At 31.3% G+C, this 21,716-nt stretch overlaps 2 protein-coding genes across 4 annotated transcripts; one reads left to right on the top strand and one right to left on the bottom strand.

Moving 5' to 3' along the window:
- Nucleotides 1–3,758: 3,758 nt before the first annotated feature.
- On the bottom strand, nt 3,759–14,866 carry LOC110997559 (nucleobindin-2). 3 transcript variants are annotated; one of them, XM_022265781.2, is made up of 10 exons: nt 14,768–14,866; nt 14,493–14,609; nt 13,792–13,899; nt 12,057–12,164; nt 11,599–11,766; nt 10,975–11,097; nt 8,924–9,023; nt 6,576–6,809; nt 5,784–5,887; nt 3,759–5,169 (listed from the first exon to the last, which is right to left on the bottom strand). In XM_022265781.2, the coding sequence occupies exons 2-10, from the start codon at nt 14,601–14,603 to the stop codon at nt 4,414–4,416; spliced, it is 1,812 nt and encodes a 603-aa protein (XP_022121473.2). In that variant the 5' UTR covers nt 14,604–14,609; nt 14,768–14,866; the 3' UTR covers nt 3,759–4,413. The 3 variants fall into 3 exon arrangements, with proteins under 3 accessions (XP_022121473.2, XP_022121474.2, XP_022121472.2); XM_022265782.2 differs by lacking the exon at nt 8,924–9,023 and adding an exon at nt 8,795–8,891 and having other exon boundaries at nt 14,688–14,842; XM_022265780.2 differs by having other exon boundaries at nt 14,688–14,841.
- A 313-nt stretch (nt 14,867–15,179) lies between these two features.
- Nucleotides 15,180–20,722, top strand: LOC110997609 (N(G),N(G)-dimethylarginine dimethylaminohydrolase 1). The gene is made up of 5 exons (XM_022265852.2): nt 15,180–15,596; nt 15,785–15,887; nt 16,185–16,282; nt 17,263–17,490; nt 17,951–20,722. Exons 1-5 carry the CDS (start codon nt 15,345–15,347, stop codon nt 18,065–18,067), a joined length of 798 nt encoding a protein of 265 aa, XP_022121544.2. The 5' UTR covers nt 15,180–15,344; the 3' UTR covers nt 18,068–20,722.
- The last annotated feature ends 994 nt before the right edge of the window (nt 20,723–21,716 follow it).

The raw sequence follows: 21,716 nt of genomic DNA, 5'->3' as shown, positions 1-21,716 counted from the left end.
TTTGTTAGCTGTAGGAGTACTAAATAAATAAATAAATGAATCACACAGAATGCAATGCAAGGTCTTAGTTGATACTACATACTGAACACATTTTGATTAACTGATTTCTGATTTATATTGTAATTTGTGTTTTTTTTATGTTTGAGAGTATGTCTGACTCAATTTATATTTATCAAATCCAACACTTTTAATAGATATAGTTAAAAATATTAAATAGCTATCTCTAATGCCATAGATGTTATGTAAAACATGCTATAGATAGTTTTTATAGAAGTAAAAATACAGAATTTCAAAGATTTCAGTCGGTTACATTTTTATTCTTTGTTAAGATCAGCCTACGTTCCTAACTAATAATTTAACAGGCGAAGATTTAGAAGCAAACATAATCTGTTTAACATATTTAGTTTACGTAGGTATATAGAGTGTTTAGAGGTGCTTTTTTTCATATATCATTCTACATTTTACTAAAAATTATTAGTTCTTAAGCTTTTTTTTTCTTTGTAACATACAATTAAAATCAAATGTATTAAATAGAAGGCAAAATATTTTGTAAGTCATATGATATTACAAAGCTTGCTCAACCAAAACTTCTAAATTATACTGAATTATGATTTTATAATGGTCAATGAGACACACTCACACAAAGAAATGTCTCCACAATTGAGACTCGGTCAGGCACTTGATTGATCATGCCTTTATTAAAATTTTATTCAAATCCAAAAATAGCCTACAGTAAGTATCTGTTTCGAGACCATTTATTTTTACTAATAAAGTCAGTTAAATGAATTGATATAAGTCAAAAACTCAAAACTGAAAAATATCTTTATTCATATAGGTAAACATGTTCACTTATGAACGTCAAAAAAACTAATTAAATTAATGGTAAATTTACATATTTTACAACCAGTTCGCAAGTCAAAGGCGTAGAGCGGGTAAGAAGAACTGGCAAGAAACTTTCCGCCACTCTATCGCCAAGTTTTTAATACAAATTGTTTGAACTGGAGCATATCAATCCCAAGGATTAGGATCATTTAAATATTCGTCACATTTATAAAAGGCTTGATTAATTAATTTACTTTTAACGAGGGCTTTGAATTTATTTAGTGATAATTCTCTAATTGCGACTGGGAGTTTGTTGTAAAGACGAATACGATTTCCATATAAGGAGTGATTTATCTTCTCGATATCCAGTCATTCCATATTCCACACGTTTTTTTAATTGTATTATATATATATAGAGTTTAGACAGAAATACCATTGGTGCACAGATGGGATTTGAACATCTGACCTATCTGACCTCTGTAGCCTATAGACCAACATTGCAATATTATAAGCACGTTGAAATTAGTCATTAGTCAGTAATTAATACAGCGTGCCTATTGGGGGTAGTTGTAATAAGTACCTCCAATAGGTGAAAACTATCACGTTTAGCGTTCTCGAAAAGACGTAGAATAAAATTCAACCTTGCAGTAATGTTTTGAAACTCAATTTTTAAATAAGTAAATTTAATTTAAATGAGTAAATTTAAGTCTTAAATATTGTAGTTCACTAAGAGAATTTTGTATTATTTCATCATAGATACATTTTTTGTGCCAAGTACCTATAGTTTATATGGGCATAAATACAGCATTAAAATTTACGTTGTCTGTAAAATTGTTATTGTTACTGAACTATTTTCCTGTTATTTAATCTGCAATATCTAACGTTGACTTACATATTGTTTTATTCGGATAAAGCGTACAAGCGTAAACTAATAACAATCCAATTAATTTGGAATTACTTATTGACCGTGTCCTCATATGTACACATGCTGATATATGTAATATAATAGTAGTATATAATGAGAAGTATATACTTTATCACAATATAGCAAAACAGTTTTTAAGGCGGGGTGCCAACGGCGAGGAGGCTTATCTGATGTTAAGTGATAAGGGCGCCCATGGACACTCAATGGCAGAGGGCTTAAGTGTGGTGCCGGTCTTTTAAGATTTGGTACGCTCTTTTCTTAAGGGACCCTAAGTCGAATTGTTTCGAAAATCCTTTAGTGGGTAGCTGGTTCCACATGGGGGTAGTGCACGGCAAAAACTACCTCGAAAGACGCTCCTATCCTACTTCGATGTCCGATCATGAAACTCGGCTGCAGGTATTAATCCGAAAAACGCCACTGAACTCACTCCATGGTAAATGCGGTAGAAGAGAACACCTATAACAGAAAAACTTAGCACGGGCGTCGCCAGTATCAAAACCCCCGAATTAAAAAAAAATGAAATAAATAGTTTTTTTTAAATAATATACTATTAAACCCTAATACAATTCATTACTTTCCCATTTTTGCACCTACCCACAAATTGAATCCATGCTAAATATAACCCAAGTCTTCTCGACAGTATAGCTAAGTAAATGACGACGATGGTCTTAATTTTATTAGACAGCATTTAAATTACCTAAATTCATATAACGAAACCGTACAGAAATCAGAGTAAGGGCGTAAGTCAGGAATAAATATAAGATAAGCGATTGTTATTGTAACTCGATAATTTGTAAGACACACAGCTAACATGTAACCTTGTTATCAGGTTATACTGAGAATATAAAGCGGTGACTCAGCTGGTGTACGGTTATTTCCTTCATACATCATTGTTAAATTTATATATTCACTAAAATAGCGAGTCTCATTTACATGACAAAGTTAACTTAAATTTCTAATACAGAGAACCCGCTCATCTAATCGACGAACAGATACGTACAGAAAGCAGAGATAAAGGAATAGATTCAGAAACGACTGGCTAGAAAGCGCTTTGTATATCAACATCCAATACATTTTTAGAGACAGACCAAGTAACTTTTTTTGTAAAGAAATGAAACCAAGAGGGTAGTAGCGTTTTTACATTGTGCTTGCCTATAATATGTAGATACTAATACTTAGTAGTACACTAGTCAGCCAATGTCTCTTCTATTTATTAAACCTACTTGTATTGTACTACTTTGTACAGAAAACTAAGCATTAAACCCCTTATTAATAAAAAATAATACTCTATTTGCACTTTTTAATTAATGTTATATTACGTCTCTTTAGCAAAGCTTAAACACAAAGCAGAAAGAAATGAAAGAGTATCCTTAGTGATTTTTAAATAAGAGATAACAAAAACATATTTCAATTAATACTACAGTAGTACCTCGATATACGAGTGTTTTGAGCTTCGAGATGTGGGAGCAAGATTTGAGATACGAGTCGCACACTAAGTTTCTCTCACCTCAGTCTGTTTTCTTGCTTCCCTCGTTTTGAGTTCGCTTTTTTTGCTTTTTGTACATTTACCAAATATTATCATTCATTTTTATAACTATGGGTCCGATGAAGAAAATTGCCTTTTAAATTTAAGCGTGAAAACATTTTATTCATCAACAACAGAATCAGTCAGAATCTTATAACCATATAACTATAATGAATAACTACAAATAAATACTAACAACGTTCCAGATGACATCTTGAGTAATAAAGAATAATAAAATAAACTAATATCGTTATATTATGAATTTATTATGTGAACATGTAAGTCTAATATATAAAATTCTCGTGTCGCGGTGTTTGTGGTTAAACTCCTCTGAAACGGCTTGACCGAATCTCATGAAATTTTGTGTGCATATTGGGTTCAGCTCTTATTTTTTTAATATAAATGATATACATGGCAAAACGACGTTTGCGAGGTCATCTAGTATGTATATATATGTAATATAATAGAATCAAATAAAACAAATAATTTCTATGAACGCTTTATTTAACCTAATTCTAACAATCTCCGTCAATTTAGTTATGATAAATTTAAAATACACAATTTCGAGTGCTTATTTGGCACTTCGGAACATTGTTTACTATACTAAATGTACATAAAATAAATTTCAACAACTTTATTATAAAACATGGAAACATTTTCAATGACATACAGCCTATATTGCGAATTCTTTTAACGTTATAAAGTGTTGAACGTGAAAATTCATGATGTTAAGATGACGCAGTAATGTTATTACTCAAAAAATCATATTTTTCAAAAAACTAATATAAGCGCCATCTAATGCCTTAAATAGTACCTATAAAATATATCCATAGATTACAGTTGTAATCTTTTGGCACCTGACAGTGTGGTTAGTCGGCGTAACAATGAATCTATTGTTTATGTAAAACTTGGTACATTGTCAAAGTCAAGTTAAATATAAACAATGTGTATTGTTTGCTTTTTAATAAAAAAATATAAAAATCATTAATTTCGAAAACTGAATGAATATTGAAATACATTCTAATGTATTGAATATTAATCTTTAATTTGTGATACTTGATTTTCATTTCTATCTAGAGGTTAACTGTAAAAATGATGGTTCCCCAAGGGAATTCAATCAATCATTTAAAAAAATATACTTCTAGTGGTTTCCAGATGGGACTTGATTAAGACCTTGACCTTGTGGAACTTGGGCTTGTCCTTGAGGTGGGGATTGCCCTTGAGTCATTTGAGCTTGGGGTATCTGCCCCTGCGGAATCTGTCCTTGAGGTGGCGCTTGTCCTTGTGTCATTTGTCCTTGGGGGGATATTTGTCCTTGTGGAGGCATTTGTCCCTGGGGTGGCACCTGTCCTTGGGGTGGCATCTGTCCCTGATTAGGCATCTGTCCTTGAGGTGGCGCCTGTCCTTGATTTGGCATCTGTCCCTGAGGTGGCATCTGTCCCTGAGGAGGCATGTTACCCTGTGGTGGCATCTGTCTCTGAGGTGGTATCTGTCCCTGAGGCGGCAACTGTCCCTGAGGGGGCATCTGTCCCTGAGGGGGCATCTGTCCTTGAGGGGGCATCTGTCCTTGAGGGGGCATCTGTCCTTGAGGGGGCATCTGTCCTTGAGGGGGCATCTGTCCTTGAGGCGGCATATTACCCTGAGGTGGCATATGACCTTGGGCTGGCATCTGTCCTTGAGGTGGCATATAACCCTGAGGCGGCAGCTGTCCTTGAGGCGGCATATAACCCTGAGGTGGCATCTGTCCTGGATAATGTTGGTTACCCTGGTAATGTTGATTTTGTTGATAAGCTTGTTGTTGTTGATGATACGCCTGTTGCTGCTGTTGATACACCTGCTGTTGGTATTGATGTAATTGGTGTTCTGCACCCGGAACTGGACGACCGTGGGCGTCCACCTGTGATTTTTTTAAATTACCTGAATTAGTGGCTTTTAGACTACAATATGAAAAATTAATAAATTAAAAGAGAACATTAACCAACAGTAGTTAAGAAGATTACATGAAGTTTTCACATGACTATCACTGTCTTATGTAAAAACTAAATACATTTTAGTATGGGATTGTCAGTACAATATATAAAATTCTCGTGTCACAATGGTCGTTCCCATATTCCTCTGAACCGGCTCCTCGGATTTTTATGATTTTTTTATGTATTATTCAGTAAGTTTGAGAATCAACTACTATCTATTTTCAAAGCCCTAAGTGAAAAGGGTGGTGCACCCCTAAACTTGTATTTTTTAGACTGTTTTTTGTGTGTGTATTAAAAATACACACCACCCATTATTTCATTTACTAGTTAATTAACAACTTATAATTGAACTCTGAGGTTTATATAGAGGAGATTTTCCTCTAGAGTTCCTTCAGAAGAATCTATAAAGTTTTTCATTCCGGAAAACCGAACAGTCTCTAGGGTAGCATAGCATAGTTCCATGTTGATATGTTCGCGGGCGAAGCTAGTACATATTTTAATAAAAAAGAGACAGTGTCACAAAAAATCCTGAATTATTTACCAGGCCACGTTGCTGAAGATACTGTAACTCCTCCAAACGCCTGCGTTCATACTCAGTATACTCTTGTTGTGTATAAATTTGATTCTCATCAATGGATTTCCATCCTGAAATGTATCCCTTACATTTAATCATGAATAAAACAACACAGTAATAATACGGTATTTAAACTACAACAAATTTAAAAATCATTAAAAATCAAGTTACATGGGGGGGGCAACAATTTTAGAAATAATAACGTTGAGGGCATGTCACAAAAAAGGTTGGGAAACAATGCTTTACGTGGAAATAATTAAAAGCAAAATTAATACGTTAAATCAACTAAAAGAGTTATAAATGGCGCAGTAAAGTAGTTAAATCAGAGAGTTAATTGAATCTCTAGACAGTTAATTAAAGATCGATATTTAATCATAAAACCACTGTAATTAGTAATAGAATTCTTGGCGATTTTGAAGGATTTTAACAGTACTTATCTGGAGCCGGATACATTCTGTAGTGGGCTGATCAGTTTAAAAAAAAAAGAATTGTTATTGTCTATCTCGAACCTTATCCGCTTCTTTACTGATAATTTCTTAAATTTTTGTGCTGAACTAAAATTTCTGATATTTTTATTTTATCTTGTATAACCATGTTTTAATTTGTTTGTAACATTTTTACCTTAATTGTCATACATGCTAGACTAAAGAGTTTCTATATATACCGTAGATTTAGAACTATGTATGATGTAGTAAACTATAATAAATATTATTTAATTACAGTGTACATCGTATTTAGACACGGGGATATTTTACTCACCGTCATCTTGGTTAAACTCAGCCCGTTGGGTCTCAGTCATAAATTCGTGGAAGTCAATCAAACCATCGTGGTTCTTGTCATTTTCTTTGAACACGTGTTCCCTCATCCTTTCCATTTCCTCGGCTCTCTCATGCAAATCCTTGTTAGGACCTCCAGGTCCATACAATTTGTCTAACTCCTTGATAAATAATGCTTTTACCTCGTCCGCGTCCCACACGCCATTACCGTCAACATCTAGAGTTAAAATTAGCTTATTTGACAATTGACATCCTAGTGAAGTCTACTTAATTAGATAGAACTTAGAGAGAATGTCTATAAGTACTCGTAGCAAATTTAACTTCAACAAAATATGAACCCAAAGGAGGAGTTATCCGAAGATTCGACGGGAGGTTATATAAGTTTTCAATTACATAAAAATCTAATTGAAATAATAAGCCAAATTAAATTTGGGTGTATAAGGTTCCAACCTCCAAACGGTTTGATTTTGTAAGTGTCTTTGAACCCTAAGTCGATCTTCGATTCAGATTGTTTTAGTTTCTTCTGTAAATAAATAACCTTATATACCCCTTTAGGCACGCATACTACTTTCATCAGACACGCATGCATTACTAGACAGCAAACCTTTTTACATTCCATTACAACAATTATTGATAATTAAATTGTAATAATTATACTTAGTCTAAATTTCTGTGAACACTACATACATATTTTATTTAACAAGTGAACTAAATTAGATACTATAATATATGATACAGAATATTATTCTACAAATAAAAACAATATGAAGGGTAAATCAAACTACTAGTACTATTAACAAAAAATTGGTAGAGATATTCCGAATACCGAAAATTTTTCTTAATTCGGTGACGTTACTAGAACTTGGTTGACTATAATTTAAATGTTTGGGGTTATTATAACAAAGTAAGTTTTAGCAAAAAATTATGCGCGAAAAACAATTTTTCCTCAAAAGGATAAGTAAAAGGCCGAATTTTTTAATAACAAAAGTAACTAAAATATTATTAATATGAAAGGACCTTTAACTACGAAAAATTAGACAATAAGATAAAAAATCGAATATCATCGCTAAGGGGAAAGTTTTTCGGACTACATTTACACATTATACATTTGAGAATGTAAAACGAATAAAAAACAAGCATTTTAGATTACAACTCTCTAAAAGAGATGTCAGCACACAAAGTAACGTACACAAAAAGAAACATAACATGCCACACAATAAAGACCAAATGCGTGCAAATGATAACAAAAACTAACATGAATCTCAAAAAAATTTGGTTATGCTTAACGTATCTTTATCTTTTAGTTATAATTTATTTTCTTAAGATGTTACATAAGTTAATGTCGAGCATGGTCGGGCAAGTAATAGCTAACGCCCAAATGAACGCCAAAATCTATCTCAATCCAATTTTGACCATCTTAATCCAAATATTGATAAAAGTGTGGCAATAACCAATCGACAGATTGATATTAGATTGGAGATTGATCTACTGATCCTGATCTCATATTGTTTTCAATCTGAGATTGTGGATTGATTGTTGGGTTCATGCAATGTGTCTTAATAACCAAAAAATCCATCATTTGCAATAACAATTACACTTTCAGTTCAACGCACTGAACATCGGAAAAATATTCTCAAAACTACTAGATTTTAGTTAATAATTTCAAAAAACATAACATGATTAACTGTACTTTCACAACTTTTTTTACTTTCTTGGGGTTAGCCGTTACCTGCTCGATCTCTCGATTTTCGTTTCTCAGCACTATTTACGTCGTGATGCAAAGACGCAAAGTACTCAGTTAAAACCATGCAATTAGAAGAAGATTTTGTATAATAATAAATTTTTTGAAAGATTAAAACTTGAACGCGTAGCAAGAAATATATCGTAAAACAAGAATTGAGTAACTAACTTGGTGATGACAAACTTAAATATTTTTTTATACAACGTTATAAGTATACTTGTAACGTATTTGAACCTAATCAAGATAATATGTAAAAATGTTTGTATCACAAAATTAATTGTTACAATTTAGGAAATTGGACTTACTTGGAAATACAATTTAGGAATTATTTTTTTATTATTATAACTACGCAACGAACACTATTCCAAATGGAGTGTATATCTCTAGTCTAAAATGGTATATACGATCTTTCAAACTACATAGATAAATACATTAAGCATAACCGACACGCATCGGCTTACCATGCATCATGAAAAACACTTTGGGGTCGAAATCTTTGTCCATTTTTTCGTTTTTCCACAATTCTAACAATTGACCTCTCGTCACTGGATGGTGAAGCTGCCACAGACAACATAAAATTAATAACTCACCGTGCATCATGAAGAATGCTTTAGGGTCAAATTGTTGGTCCATATGGTCTTGTTTCTCCCATACTTCCTCTAATTGCTGTTTGGATCCCGGATGGTGGATCTGTTTTTTGTCAATTTTTTACATTTATTACAACGTCACGTGTATAATTTATAGGTCATATGTATAATTGTTGTAATGTATGAATGTCTATATATATATATAAAATACTTCATAATTCTCTAATTGCTGTTTGAATTCCGGATGGTGGATCTGTTTTTTGTCAATTTTATTTAATATATTACAACGTCACGTGTATAATTTATAGGTCATATGTATAATTGTTGTAATGTATGAATGTCTATATATATATATAAAATACATCATAATTCTCTAATTGCTGTTTGAATTCCGGATGGTGGATCTGTTTTTTGTCAATTTTATTTAATATATTACAACGTCACGTGTATAATTTATAGGTCATATGTATAATTGTTGTAATGTATAAGTGTGTTATATATAATAAATAATCTCAGGATATGTGTAGTATGTGAAGTGTGCATTATTAAATATGTTATTCTGTAACGCCACAAGCTGATAACATCAATCATATAAAAGTAGTTGTATTTTTTAATCTCTCAATGTTTGAAAATATATGCTTAATTGTTATCAACGCATTATTATAACGTAAAATCCGTACAAATGTAATTTAATCTCATTAATCTATTTAATAATCGTAATAACTTTGTAAATAATCACGTCATATATTAAATTTCGTAATTGTGTCGCTATCTGATAAGTCTTCTCTTTCTTGCCTATTTTATACGTCTTCAAATTAATAGTATAAAAAAAAATATTACGGGCTAGCCAATGTATTGTATTATTATATTTTCTCAAATAAGTGATTGTTATAATATTCTTAATAAGAAATATCTAAGACATTATAATATTATATAAAGGGGCACTGGAACTAATATAGTGCGATACACTCTTTATCGCAATATTTGATGGATCGTGCTAATATTGTAAGGCGATAATACTTTATTGACTTACACGTTTACATTCTCTTTGTAATAATACTATTCAAGTGAATATTATAGAAGTTTTATAAATACTTTTTAAAAATAAATCAGTGGCGCTACAACCTCTAGTTAGTTAGGTCTTGATTGCCTCAGATTTCTGAATCTGTTTCATTTTTAAATCTAATAGGCAAGTAGATCAGCCTCCAGTGCCTGACACACGTCGTCGACTTTTTAGGTCTAAGATATGTCGGTTTCCTCACGATGTTTCCCTTCACCGTTCGAGCAAATGTTAAATGCGCACATAGAAAGAAAGTACATTGGTGCACAGGCGCGGATCGAACCTACGACCTCAGGTATGAGAGTCGCACGCTGAAGCCACTAGGCCAACACTGCACACTATACTTTTAATAAATACTTTTTAGCTTTATAAATACTTGAAGAATTATTCCAACCAAGTACATATTTGTAGAATACGAATAATATCACGTATTATTAAATCATCGAGTTGTTCGATTTAACACGCGATATACGAGGAAATAATCGATTTGATAAGGTAAGGATTTTATTAAAAATCTAAGTACGTTTCGCCGAATTTCTTCCGCTTTGACTCGATTGCACACAAAACTATTAAGTATTATTCAACCATGCTTTTTTGTACGTTAAGTTGCGGTGCCTACGATTATAATCTAATGGTCAAAATGTCTAATACGGCTTTATTGTATGTATTAAGTTTTATTTGGATCTTTTAATTAATTTACCGAGATCGATTTATAAACTATGGTAATAAGTGAATTCCAAGAACTTAAGATAATATTATATTGAATATATAATGTACGAATAACTGTATAATGAATAAGTGACTGTATGCCACGTAATTTAATGAATCTGTATTGCTTGATATGTATGTTGTATTATTGAACTTTAATTGTGTTCATTACAAATGAAACCATTGTTTCCTTATTAGTTGTTATCGTTGTAAAGTTATTGTTACTATGATAACGCCCACTTTTAGTCCACTTTTAGCACAATGTCAATATTTTCCATATTCTTACCGGTTTGTGTTGTTTCTTAGCCTCTTCTTCAGTCTTTATTTTATCCATATATTCTTTCTTTTGTGTTTCATCCATACCTTCCAATTTCTGATGTTTCTCAAATTCCTTTTGCATTTCATATTCCTGCAATTTTTTACAAATTATAATTAACATACATTTTAGACAATTGAGATCCTTCCGAAGGTTCTCAAAAATAATTATAAAATCTAGGTCGCTAACCTAGATATATATATATATAGATATAGCAGGCCAAATACTCGGCTAATGTTTTTGTTAAAAAGTTACATAGTAGTAAACTTTTCAAACGGTGGGATAACTTATGTGAAAGGGTGGTACTTTAACACGGCGCCATCTGTTAGAATTGTATCAAATAATAAACAAATATTTGCAATAAAATAATATTGCGGATATAAACACTGCACTGCACATGTGGTGCAAATTTGATTAATATCGGTTCGGTAGTTTAGGAGTCCATCGCGGACAAACATCGTGACAGGAGATTTATATATATTAAGATGTTAACATGGTTCGCGAGGTCACATTGTGAAATTAAATCATCCTCTCATTGCTTATAAATAATCAAAACCGAATAAGATAATCTAAAAACGTTGCTCTCAAATTTACCTTAAATTGTTCCTTTCTCTGTTTATCAGCAGCTTCCAAGTCCTCAGTTGTTTTCTTTATAAGTTTCTTCAGATCCTCAATTTCAAATGTATGTGGATTGTGATGATCTAAATGATCACTTGTCGGTACTTTTCCTTCGTGTTCAAGGTTGTTAGTGATTTCAAATTGCTGTTGACAATATCATTCTTGTATATCCCGTTATATAGTGAAAGTTAAATTCCCAGACGATACTTTGCGCTAAGTACCAAATAAGTCAAAAACATATAAAGTCACGACTCTTAATCTTACCTGCTTTTAATGAAGGTTACGTGCACACCTAGACACAGAAGGCTAACCACCTATTTGTTAAAAAATATCAAGGAAACTGTTGCGGCCTGAACTGACCGGTTGTAGTATAAGGGGTCCTTTTTTAAATTGAAAACAAATATTTCAATAAGAACATTCTAAATGATATTTACCTTCGTAGCTAAATGACGTAGTCGATCCAATTCCCTCCGTTTGATTTCGTCTAGTTTGGTCCTAACATTATGATTGACAAAGTCAAGATGCTCCGCAATTTTGCCAGTCTGAAAGTTTTTACATATTGTTTCAGATAAGAAAACAATTCGTAAACAAATACAACTTAAACTGGAAATCGCAGAATTCAATGGCGGCCTATCGCTAATGCGCAATATGCAAGCGCAGCATTAAACACTAAATATAAATTGTATACCTAATTGTAATAAATTAGTCAAGAATGTACACGCAGTGGCGATGCAAGGGGGGCGGGGATCCGCACCGCTATCTCGACTTTAAGAACAATGTACAAATGAAAAATCGCTAGCCAAAAAATATCTTGTTCAGGGATTCCTCCACTAGCTCTATGTTATCTCAGGGATTTCAAGAGCCTAACATTGTGGGGGATTCCCATTCCCCGTCCCATACTTGCAATCTTTTAATCATAAATCCATGTTCTTAATCATATAAAATTTATTACCTAAAAGTTATTGATTGGGTCACACCACCAACTTCCGCGCCGTGTACACGCGTCGCAAAAATAAGAGGGCTGTTATTCCTATCTCAATGATTTTTTATACAACGCGATCCCAGGATAGGGATATCAGCGCAATGGATATTGAGCATATATAAATTGGACCTCGCAAAGCGGCACGGAATAGAAAATTTGCAAGAAGCCTTTAAAGCCCGTATTGACATAGTGATTTGAGGTCGTAGGTCCTGTGCATCAATGAAATTTTCCCCATGTGTGTAACGGTAAAACATCGTGAGTCATGCTTTACACCAAAAATTTGTCAGCATGGAGTAAGCGTAGAAACTGATCACCTACTTGACTAACAGAAAAAGACCATGATCACGAAACAGATACATAAACCAGAGACCAAGATGGCTCGCGATACCGGTTAGACAAGTAATAATTAAAATAATAAGTAAAGATAATTAAGGTGTATTCAATTAGTTGTTTTGTCTTATTTAATCCTGTTAAAGCTGACCTCGAAAAATAATAATCTATATAATAGGTTTTTACACCTAGGAACATATAATCAATAAGCTAGTATAATCATAAAAGTAGCTGTAGAAACAGCAGCAGGAAATGAATACTTGGAACTTTTCTTTCGCTCTTCTGCCACATACATACATCTATACAATTTGGATAAAATATCAGACACTAAACATGCATTGCACAATAGCAAAAATTATGTGACAACAAAATAACATTAGTTTGCAAAGCTGTATAACAGATACAAAAGAATGGGATTAAAGTTTTCATAGAAAGATAACAACTTAGTCTAGCATTTGTGAGATTTTGTCTTAAAGCAATCTCCCTATAGTGCCTTATACTACAAAGCATAAACATAAGTCATTCCAATATTTGAGTATATATTCAACACTAAAAACTAATAATAAAACAAAAAATTTATACTTGAGGCAGATTCCCTTAATTTTTGTTAAAAAATGTTTGATTTTGTGCACAAAAACTTAAAATGGTATGCATTAAATTTAATTATAATAAGATTATTGTCACCAGCAGCTATCTTAAAGTCTTATTTGCAATATCAATAAACTGTGTTGTGTTCCATGTTAATGTGTATATAGACTTATTAGTTCAAACTGGCATAAAAATCTTTTACAAATCAATTTGCCATTCTAAACCAAAACCAGGCTGGTCAAAGCTATGCTTTTCTATAAATTACTTACCCTGACATCCTCTTCATCAGCTTTTTCGAGTCTTTCACGAAAGTCTGGATCACTTTCGAGGGCTTGGACAACTTCTTTAAGGTAACGATGATACTCCATATAATCATCCTAATCAAACCAAATAAACATGATGTTATGTATCTTTTATAAAAACCTTTAAATTGTGTTCTTTATTAAGAACTCATACAATACATACATTTTAAAGTATTATACAGTTTACAATATAGTATTTCCTTATGAGTCATATTAAAAATTTGGATTCATGATTAACATACATTATGCCAATGTACACTATTAAGATGAAAATTAGTTGTGTTACATCACAACTTTAAAAAAAATCCTTAAAAGCATGTCTTATCCATTAATCAAAACTTTAGAGAGCACCTATTTTAAATCTTTCTACTTCATATTAAAACATGATAATGGATCCTTTTAGACAAAGGAGGCTAAATCATAGCATGGAATAGCAGGTATGAATTGTAGTTTAAAATATGGAAAAGTGATTGTCCCTTATATCTACTTAACAACAGATTACAAGGTTAAAGAAAATGACTGAATAAAGGGCATTAAATGGCAATAAATGGCTAGAGAAGCTAGGATTTCAGAAAATACTTTAACATTACTATTTTATATAGAAATGATAATATAACTCTTAGATCTTTACTAAAATCAATTGGAATTTTATAGGAAACTGTGCTTACCAAGTCATCTTTGATTTCACTATCATCCTTTGCTTTATCTTGGGTTACCGGAGGTGCAAAAGACCCATGAAGAGTAGCAATCAAAAATATTGTACACAATGTGAGCCTCATTTTGTGCTAGAATAAATATTTTAATTTAATTATTAATTTCCTGTCAAGAAAATATACTAAAATATTATGAAATATGTAACCTACGCTTGATTAAGTCTAAATTTCAACAATTCACTACAAATTTACAGCTATTTCTATGAGCAAAAATCACAATCAATTATTACCTATCGATTAAAATTTTATCTTTGCGAACAAAAATACAACAATTTTTTGTAATTGTCTGTCATTCTAATATGACCACGTACTCTCTAAAATAGCACAGACTACCGTTTTTATAAAATTATAACAGACAGAAAATATTTTACTCTATAACTTTTTTTTTCGATGATAAAGTTACATCTACTTTTATAATGTTTTTTTCAACTTAATTACGGATATAGAGTACATTATTTCACTTGTAGAGAGTATTTTCCTGATATTTATTCATTTGTAAAATACCATGTTTTTAATCCAAAAAAACATTTATTATAATATATTGTAACTTTACAGTCATTTCATTCTGTTCTTTTTGGAAATTTTCTGATTCTTATCTGTGACCTGAGTGCTGAGTGCTGACTGCTGAGTTTGCCGTTAATTATTTTAAATAAGTTTATTCTGTGGTGTGTCACGAATTTCTTTAAAAAATATATACATATTTGCCTTGAAATTTTTATTTTAAACGCTCAGCGTTTTTAGTGCTTAAGTGTGGATTTAAATTTATGTACACTCCCAATACATTGAACCTTTAAATTTAAAATTGTAATGGATTTCAAAATGCATGACTACACCCATGTTATCGTTAGTAAATCTTCGCCGCGACACGACCGGGCTGATATTAATGACTCAAGACGCCAATACGATTGCTATATAAGACTACTGAGTGAATTGAATTTGGAAATAATTGAAGTCGAAGCTGGTTCATCATTCCCTGAGGCCGTCGTACTGGAAGACATTGCACTTGTATGCCATGGCATAGCTCTGATTCTCAAACCAAAAACGGGACAAGAACACTTAGTAAGTTCGTTTTCTAGTTTTTTGTTTATTTTGATTTTAAAAACGTACTACACAAAATTGAAAATTATAATAACTATTCTGATATGATATATAGAAACAATAAGTAAACATTCCTCACAATAAAATGTTGTAGCTCAAAATTTGTAGCAGCTGGTAAGCTTAAATTGATGTTTACATTTTTTTTATAGGTAAAATCTGTAAAACAAGCTCTTGAAAATGACCTTGGCCAAACAGTAATTGAATTGTCTGACCCTGATGCTAAGTTGCTGGGATCGGATGTCTTGTTTACAGGTATTTTAGAAACAACCATAAGCCCAAAATAGATAAATAAAATTTTAGTGACACTTCTAGTAGATGTGTAGAATATTCTGATAAAATTAGAATTTTATCTTAAAGAAAGTTTTTTTTTAAGGAGAATAAAAAGAAAGAGGTATTTCTAACACCTTCCATTACCTCAATGAATCTCTTTTGCTGAGCTAGAATGTTATTTTACTAATTTAGATATTTTTTAACAAAATATCTAAAACAGATTCCGCATGAGCTTCTAAGAAGTTCCTTTTTTCATGCATGTTAATGTTCTGTTTTTAGGTCGTGAGTTTTTTGTTGGTATTTGTGAAACAAGCAATGAGGCTGGTGCAAGTGCAGTGGCAGCAGCTTTTCCTGAATTTCCATGTACGCCTATCAAGGTATGCTTTTTGAAATTGATACATTGACAACAAAGTATATCTATTTATCCATATTTTGTGATTGTCATAAATATTTAGTATTAATTATTTTTTATTTTACAAAATTTGCAGTCTATGTATATAAAGTACCATCTGTTATGCCTGTCAATATGACTGATATATTTGTGCAAAGGTGAGATTTGTACATTGTGCAATAGTTAAAGTCCAAAGGTCATGGCTTGGCCCCTTTATTGAGCAATTCTCATGAGAATAAAATAATGGGTACAGAAAGTAAAGTGTCCCTATTTTTTTATTATTGAATTTTGTTATTAAATAGTTTGGATTTAAAAAAAAAGGATTATGATTCTTTGGAATCAATATTGTAAAATATATTTTACATTGCTTATTCAATGTTGTTTATATTTTTAAAAATATATTTTAAACTAAAGTATTATATTTTTCATGATTTTAAAAGTATTAATAACTGCCTATATTTGTCAGTCCAGTTAAATCATTGAATGGTTGTTGAAGCTTATAAAGGAGAAAAAAATATTGACATAAGAACTAATATTGCATAAAATTGTTAATTTAGCATTTTCCATGTTGGTTGTTATCAGTTTCCTGTACAAATAATATGACTAATATCCATCATAACAAAATTAGGGCTTTCAAATTGCAATCACTCACATTTAGAAATGTTGGTTTTTTATTGTAAAAATATCTAATATCTATAATAATTTCAAAATTTTACTCCATTTGTATTTTACTCGTATCATGTGCCCAGCCCTTTGTGGCTAAATATATCATCAGAATACATTACAGACATTACCTCTATTATTTTGGTGATTAATTATATGAATTATCTTCCTCTTGTTGGAGGGTTGGAAATAACCACAGAAGGCATCAATAGTCTATAAAAAAGTGGAAGAACTGTGTACCTGCTGTTTTGTTTTGTTATGTACGCATATAACTCTTCATAATACAGTTTAATTGATTTTCAGGTTACAAAAGGTGCACAGCATTTGAAGAAATACATAACAGTTGCTGGACCAGATATTTTATGTGTAGCGGCAAGCAAGGAAGCAAAGGAGTTGTTGAAACGAATGGAAAGAGAAGCAAGTTTCTCATATCAGACACTCACAGTGCCTGAAGAAGAAGCAGCCAATTGTCTATATGTCAATGGTACATTGATACACAGAGCTATAGAGGAGATACCACAGTCGTTTAAGGTGAGTTAAAAGAGTTTGGTAAACTAGCAGAAAAGAAAAGGACACTGATTATATAGGACATGTTTTTCTTATAACAATAATATTGAGGCAAAGACTTCAAAGACATTTCTTTATTTGGTAGGCTTATTAATGCTAATCTAGGCAAATAAAACAATAATTTTTCTGGTTTACTTTCATTGGGGATAGTTAGGCTCTATAGATTGTCCTAAACAGTCCAGAAGACATAAAAAAATTCTTGTCATAATGTGCTATTTATCTTAAATCAACAACCGTATTTTCAGCTGATACATTCTTATAATGTTCATTCAGTTAGAAATTGTCGCGATTTCTCAGAGGATTACTTTTTTAAGAGCCTTGTAGGTCTTGGCTCAGACGAGAGTCGCACGCTGAACACTATCAGTATCATCTTTGAGCTATCTCAAAGGTTTTGAAAATACTATTATAAAATAAATATTTCCAGGTGTTTTGTGAGAAAATTGATTTCTCCCGCCGATCGATATGTTTCTCGGAGCTGTCGAAGATATCGTCGGGGCTTAGTGCTTGCTGCTTGCTGTTAAGGAAGCCATTTACAACATAAATTATCAACTGTTGGCTGGTTTGGGAATTTATTTTTATTTTATGCGATTTAAATAACTTATATATTAACTAACATGTTACAAGTGCTTAACAATTGTCATCAAAAGACGATTTGTTTAAAAATATATTTTTCAATGTCATCACAATGTAATCATCACATGTAGATTAATAATATTTTATATCTTACTTTTATACACCAATACAATTTAAAAATATTCATAGACGCCATAATAATTTTTAATGGTTAATTAATATAAACGTTTTATTAATAAATTGTGCATAATCTGATGAAAATGTATCGATGGTAGGAGTGCAATAACATCGAAAAATCTTATTTTACTGTTTCATATGACTGGTGTGTTGTACAAACAAAACGCCGTTCATAATATATGTCAAATGTCATGTCATTTTTTTTAAATTTAGTGTGAATATCGTAAATAACTTTTTAACTCTCATGATGGCAACACAGGATGTGCTTACAATCAGTGTAACCATCATATGATGTTGAAATGTAACTTTTTCAGTGTCTCTTATAGAGTTTACATTCTATAAAATTTATTTTAAATCATTGACCTTTAAATCTACCAGATTATTTTGTATTTCTAACCTTAAAGGCTAATCACGTGTTCATATTATAGGATAATCTATTTTAAATGCTGTTTTCGGCTTTTGTAATCTTAATCCAGAAAAGTAAAAATGGTGATAAGCTACCATACATTTTTCCATTTATGTAGAACTGAAAATATTTTTATTTACAATTGAAATTATAATACCCAAGTACCTCATTTTTAGTTGTAGTACTTTATCCATTCCCTAAGTCTTAAGACTGATTTTTATGTAATGTCTGATAAATGATACAATGCACAAAAAATCTCTCTTCCCCGTACCCACATAAATTATAAAAAACAGAAAAAACATGTTTTATATGTGCATATTGATAAAGTATCTGAAATTAATTTGAACAATAGTTTATATTGTTAGCCTTTTAGATTGTACAAATTAATTAAATATACTTTGGAGGAATGTCAGTTGATTATATATTGTATAATTCCTTTTTGTATGTAACGTATAAATCCAAAGCGGACGTACGTCAAGCGCAGTCCCGATTCTGAATCTGTGGTTACTCTTAAGTGTTTATTAGTTAAATTTATCCTAAACGCACAAATTAATATATTTGAAACCTTTATATTTAACGGTCGGTTGACGAATCTCGAATAAATTTGCAAAGCATATAAGTTTTACAACAGGAAAAAGATCTAAAATCTATTGAGACTTATATATATTTACCTTATAACAACCCTGTAGATATGTTGTAATGAGACCGCTTTTGATAACTAGTTAATATGGTTAGTTTTATTCGAATTTACAAGATTTAAACTGTTCTGAAGATTAGTTATAATTTAAACTAATGTCCAGAACAGTTTTCTAAATGTAAAAGTAAGAAGGATTACACAAAAGTAAAGTTATTCCTTACACATCTTTTTCAAGTCTTTACATATATTTTATAAATAATACAAGAAATATTACAAGTGTCAAATGACAATATGGCACCGTTTTTTTTTACAATTATTATTATTAATAGTTTGAGCAATGTCATCACAATTTTTATTTTAAATAATTGTTTGTATTATGTGTATCGTGTTTTTAAAAGTATTTCTTGTGTAACAAGACTCAATGTTATTTCTAGTTTGAACTGAAAATTTTATTGAACTCAGTTCTATGATGCGCAAAAATGTGTTAGTTTTTAATTTTTTTCTTGTATGACAAGTCAATTTAAGTTAATAAAAAGTGTATTTTAAACTTAAAGCTATTTAAGTATAAACTTTGTTAATGTCATCACAATAACTCTATTTCATATATTAGCGCGTTTTTTAGCGATTTGTAATACATAATTAAAAATGTGTCGTGTTACCGAAAATTCATCTCTCGTCAACAAAGTAATTTACACTGTTTTAAATAAAGTATACTGATTTACCGAATTCCACTTAGGATCGAGACAAGACCGTACAAATCTTAAAAGACCGACAGCGCACACGCGAGAGTAGAATCTGTGTAAACACAAGTACTTTATTAAAACAGTTTCAGTATTTTTTTTTAATATTTACGCAAGTTTACGATTTTATAAAACCACTTCAAGGTATTAAATCACAATAATTTATAAGTATTTTATCAATGTTTTAAACGTAAAAGTATTTATTGTATTGTTGATTTGTAGCGTGAAAATTTAAAGTGTTTATCTTTCATAGATTTAGCAACGTACGCACCCAGTATTTAGATTTTGTATTGAGGTTTTTTATGGACTTAAATCTGTAGCTTTACCAGCCGCCGTTCAATTCAGAATATTAACGGTCGGTTCACAATGTATGGATAAAGTACCAAATAGCTATGCAACACATAAATTATTTGAAATATAAAAGTTCCAAAAAAGATACTTCGCATTTCATGACGAATAGCGCTATCTGACAGTCGTGAAACGCAACAATAGTGTTAATCCTACCAAAAAGTAATAAATAGCTTATTTGAAACTTATCTAGACATTGTGAAAGAGATTAATATGGTACCAAATACTGGTAGACTTGAATTGTCTATTTTTCTTTGGTATAAAATCAACCATTTGTCGTCAGGTATTTTGATTTTAACTGAATATACAGAAATTTAAAAAAAACATCACAATTCAATTTATAGAGGGCAATTTTTCGAAATTAAAGAGTTGTATGAAATGTATTTAGGGTCTTGTCTTTGCTTCCAATTACATACTTAAAGTATGCTAAAACTAATGGTATTAATTGCAAAATTTTAACTGGTGTGTGCATTATGGATTTAAGTCATAATAAGATTCAGAGACAACTAATGATGGGGAAAATAGGTTGTACGTGAAATTGTCTCTGGTTCTGAATCCTCGATAGCTTAGCTAACAATTGTATTTATCCTCGAAGGTGTATCGTAGCTTAGTGAATATTAAATGATTGAAGAAGAAATGATTTTTATTTCTTAGTTTCCATTCTAATTGTACCTGAAGTTTTGGTGCCACTGCTACACCAATGAATTTGTCTCTGATTACAACTACAAGATGTATTGATTATGGTTTCCAAAAGTAAACGTTAACCCGTGACGAATAACGCCTTTTAAAACACGTTTTTTTAATTTGTTATATTGTTGTAATGATACTACTACGCAGAAGTGATGAAACGCAAAATACTATAATTTGGGCTTAATACAACCCAAAAAGTATCATTATTAAAAACTAAATACATAATACAAGATACTTTTCCTATCACTTTTATTATTATACACAATATATTATATACATATATTGTGGACGACCCATATTAACGGTTTCATCAAACAGATTATAGATATAAATATCTATGTCAATAATAAATATCTATTATTCTTAGGGTCCTTCAAAAAAAGAGCGCCGGCAACGTATTTGCGAATCCTCTGGCAATGTCTGAGCGGCGGTATCACTTAACGTCAGGCTTCCTAAATGAGCCTAAGATGGGGATTTTTGTATTAAAATAATATTGCCGCCCGATATTTTATCTTTATCGATAAGAATGTCGAAAAGGGGCTGCCCGCTTGATACATTAAAAAAAAATAATTTACCTACAGGTAATTTTGTTGATTGAAAATCAGAAATCGCGCAGTCT

This window comes from Pieris rapae, chromosome Z (genome assembly GCF_905147795.1).
Source record: "Pieris rapae chromosome Z, ilPieRapa1.1, whole genome shotgun sequence".
NCBI classification, from domain to species: Eukaryota; Metazoa; Arthropoda; class Insecta; order Lepidoptera; family Pieridae; genus Pieris; species Pieris rapae.
This window is presented reverse-complemented; position numbering and strand designations above follow the sequence as displayed.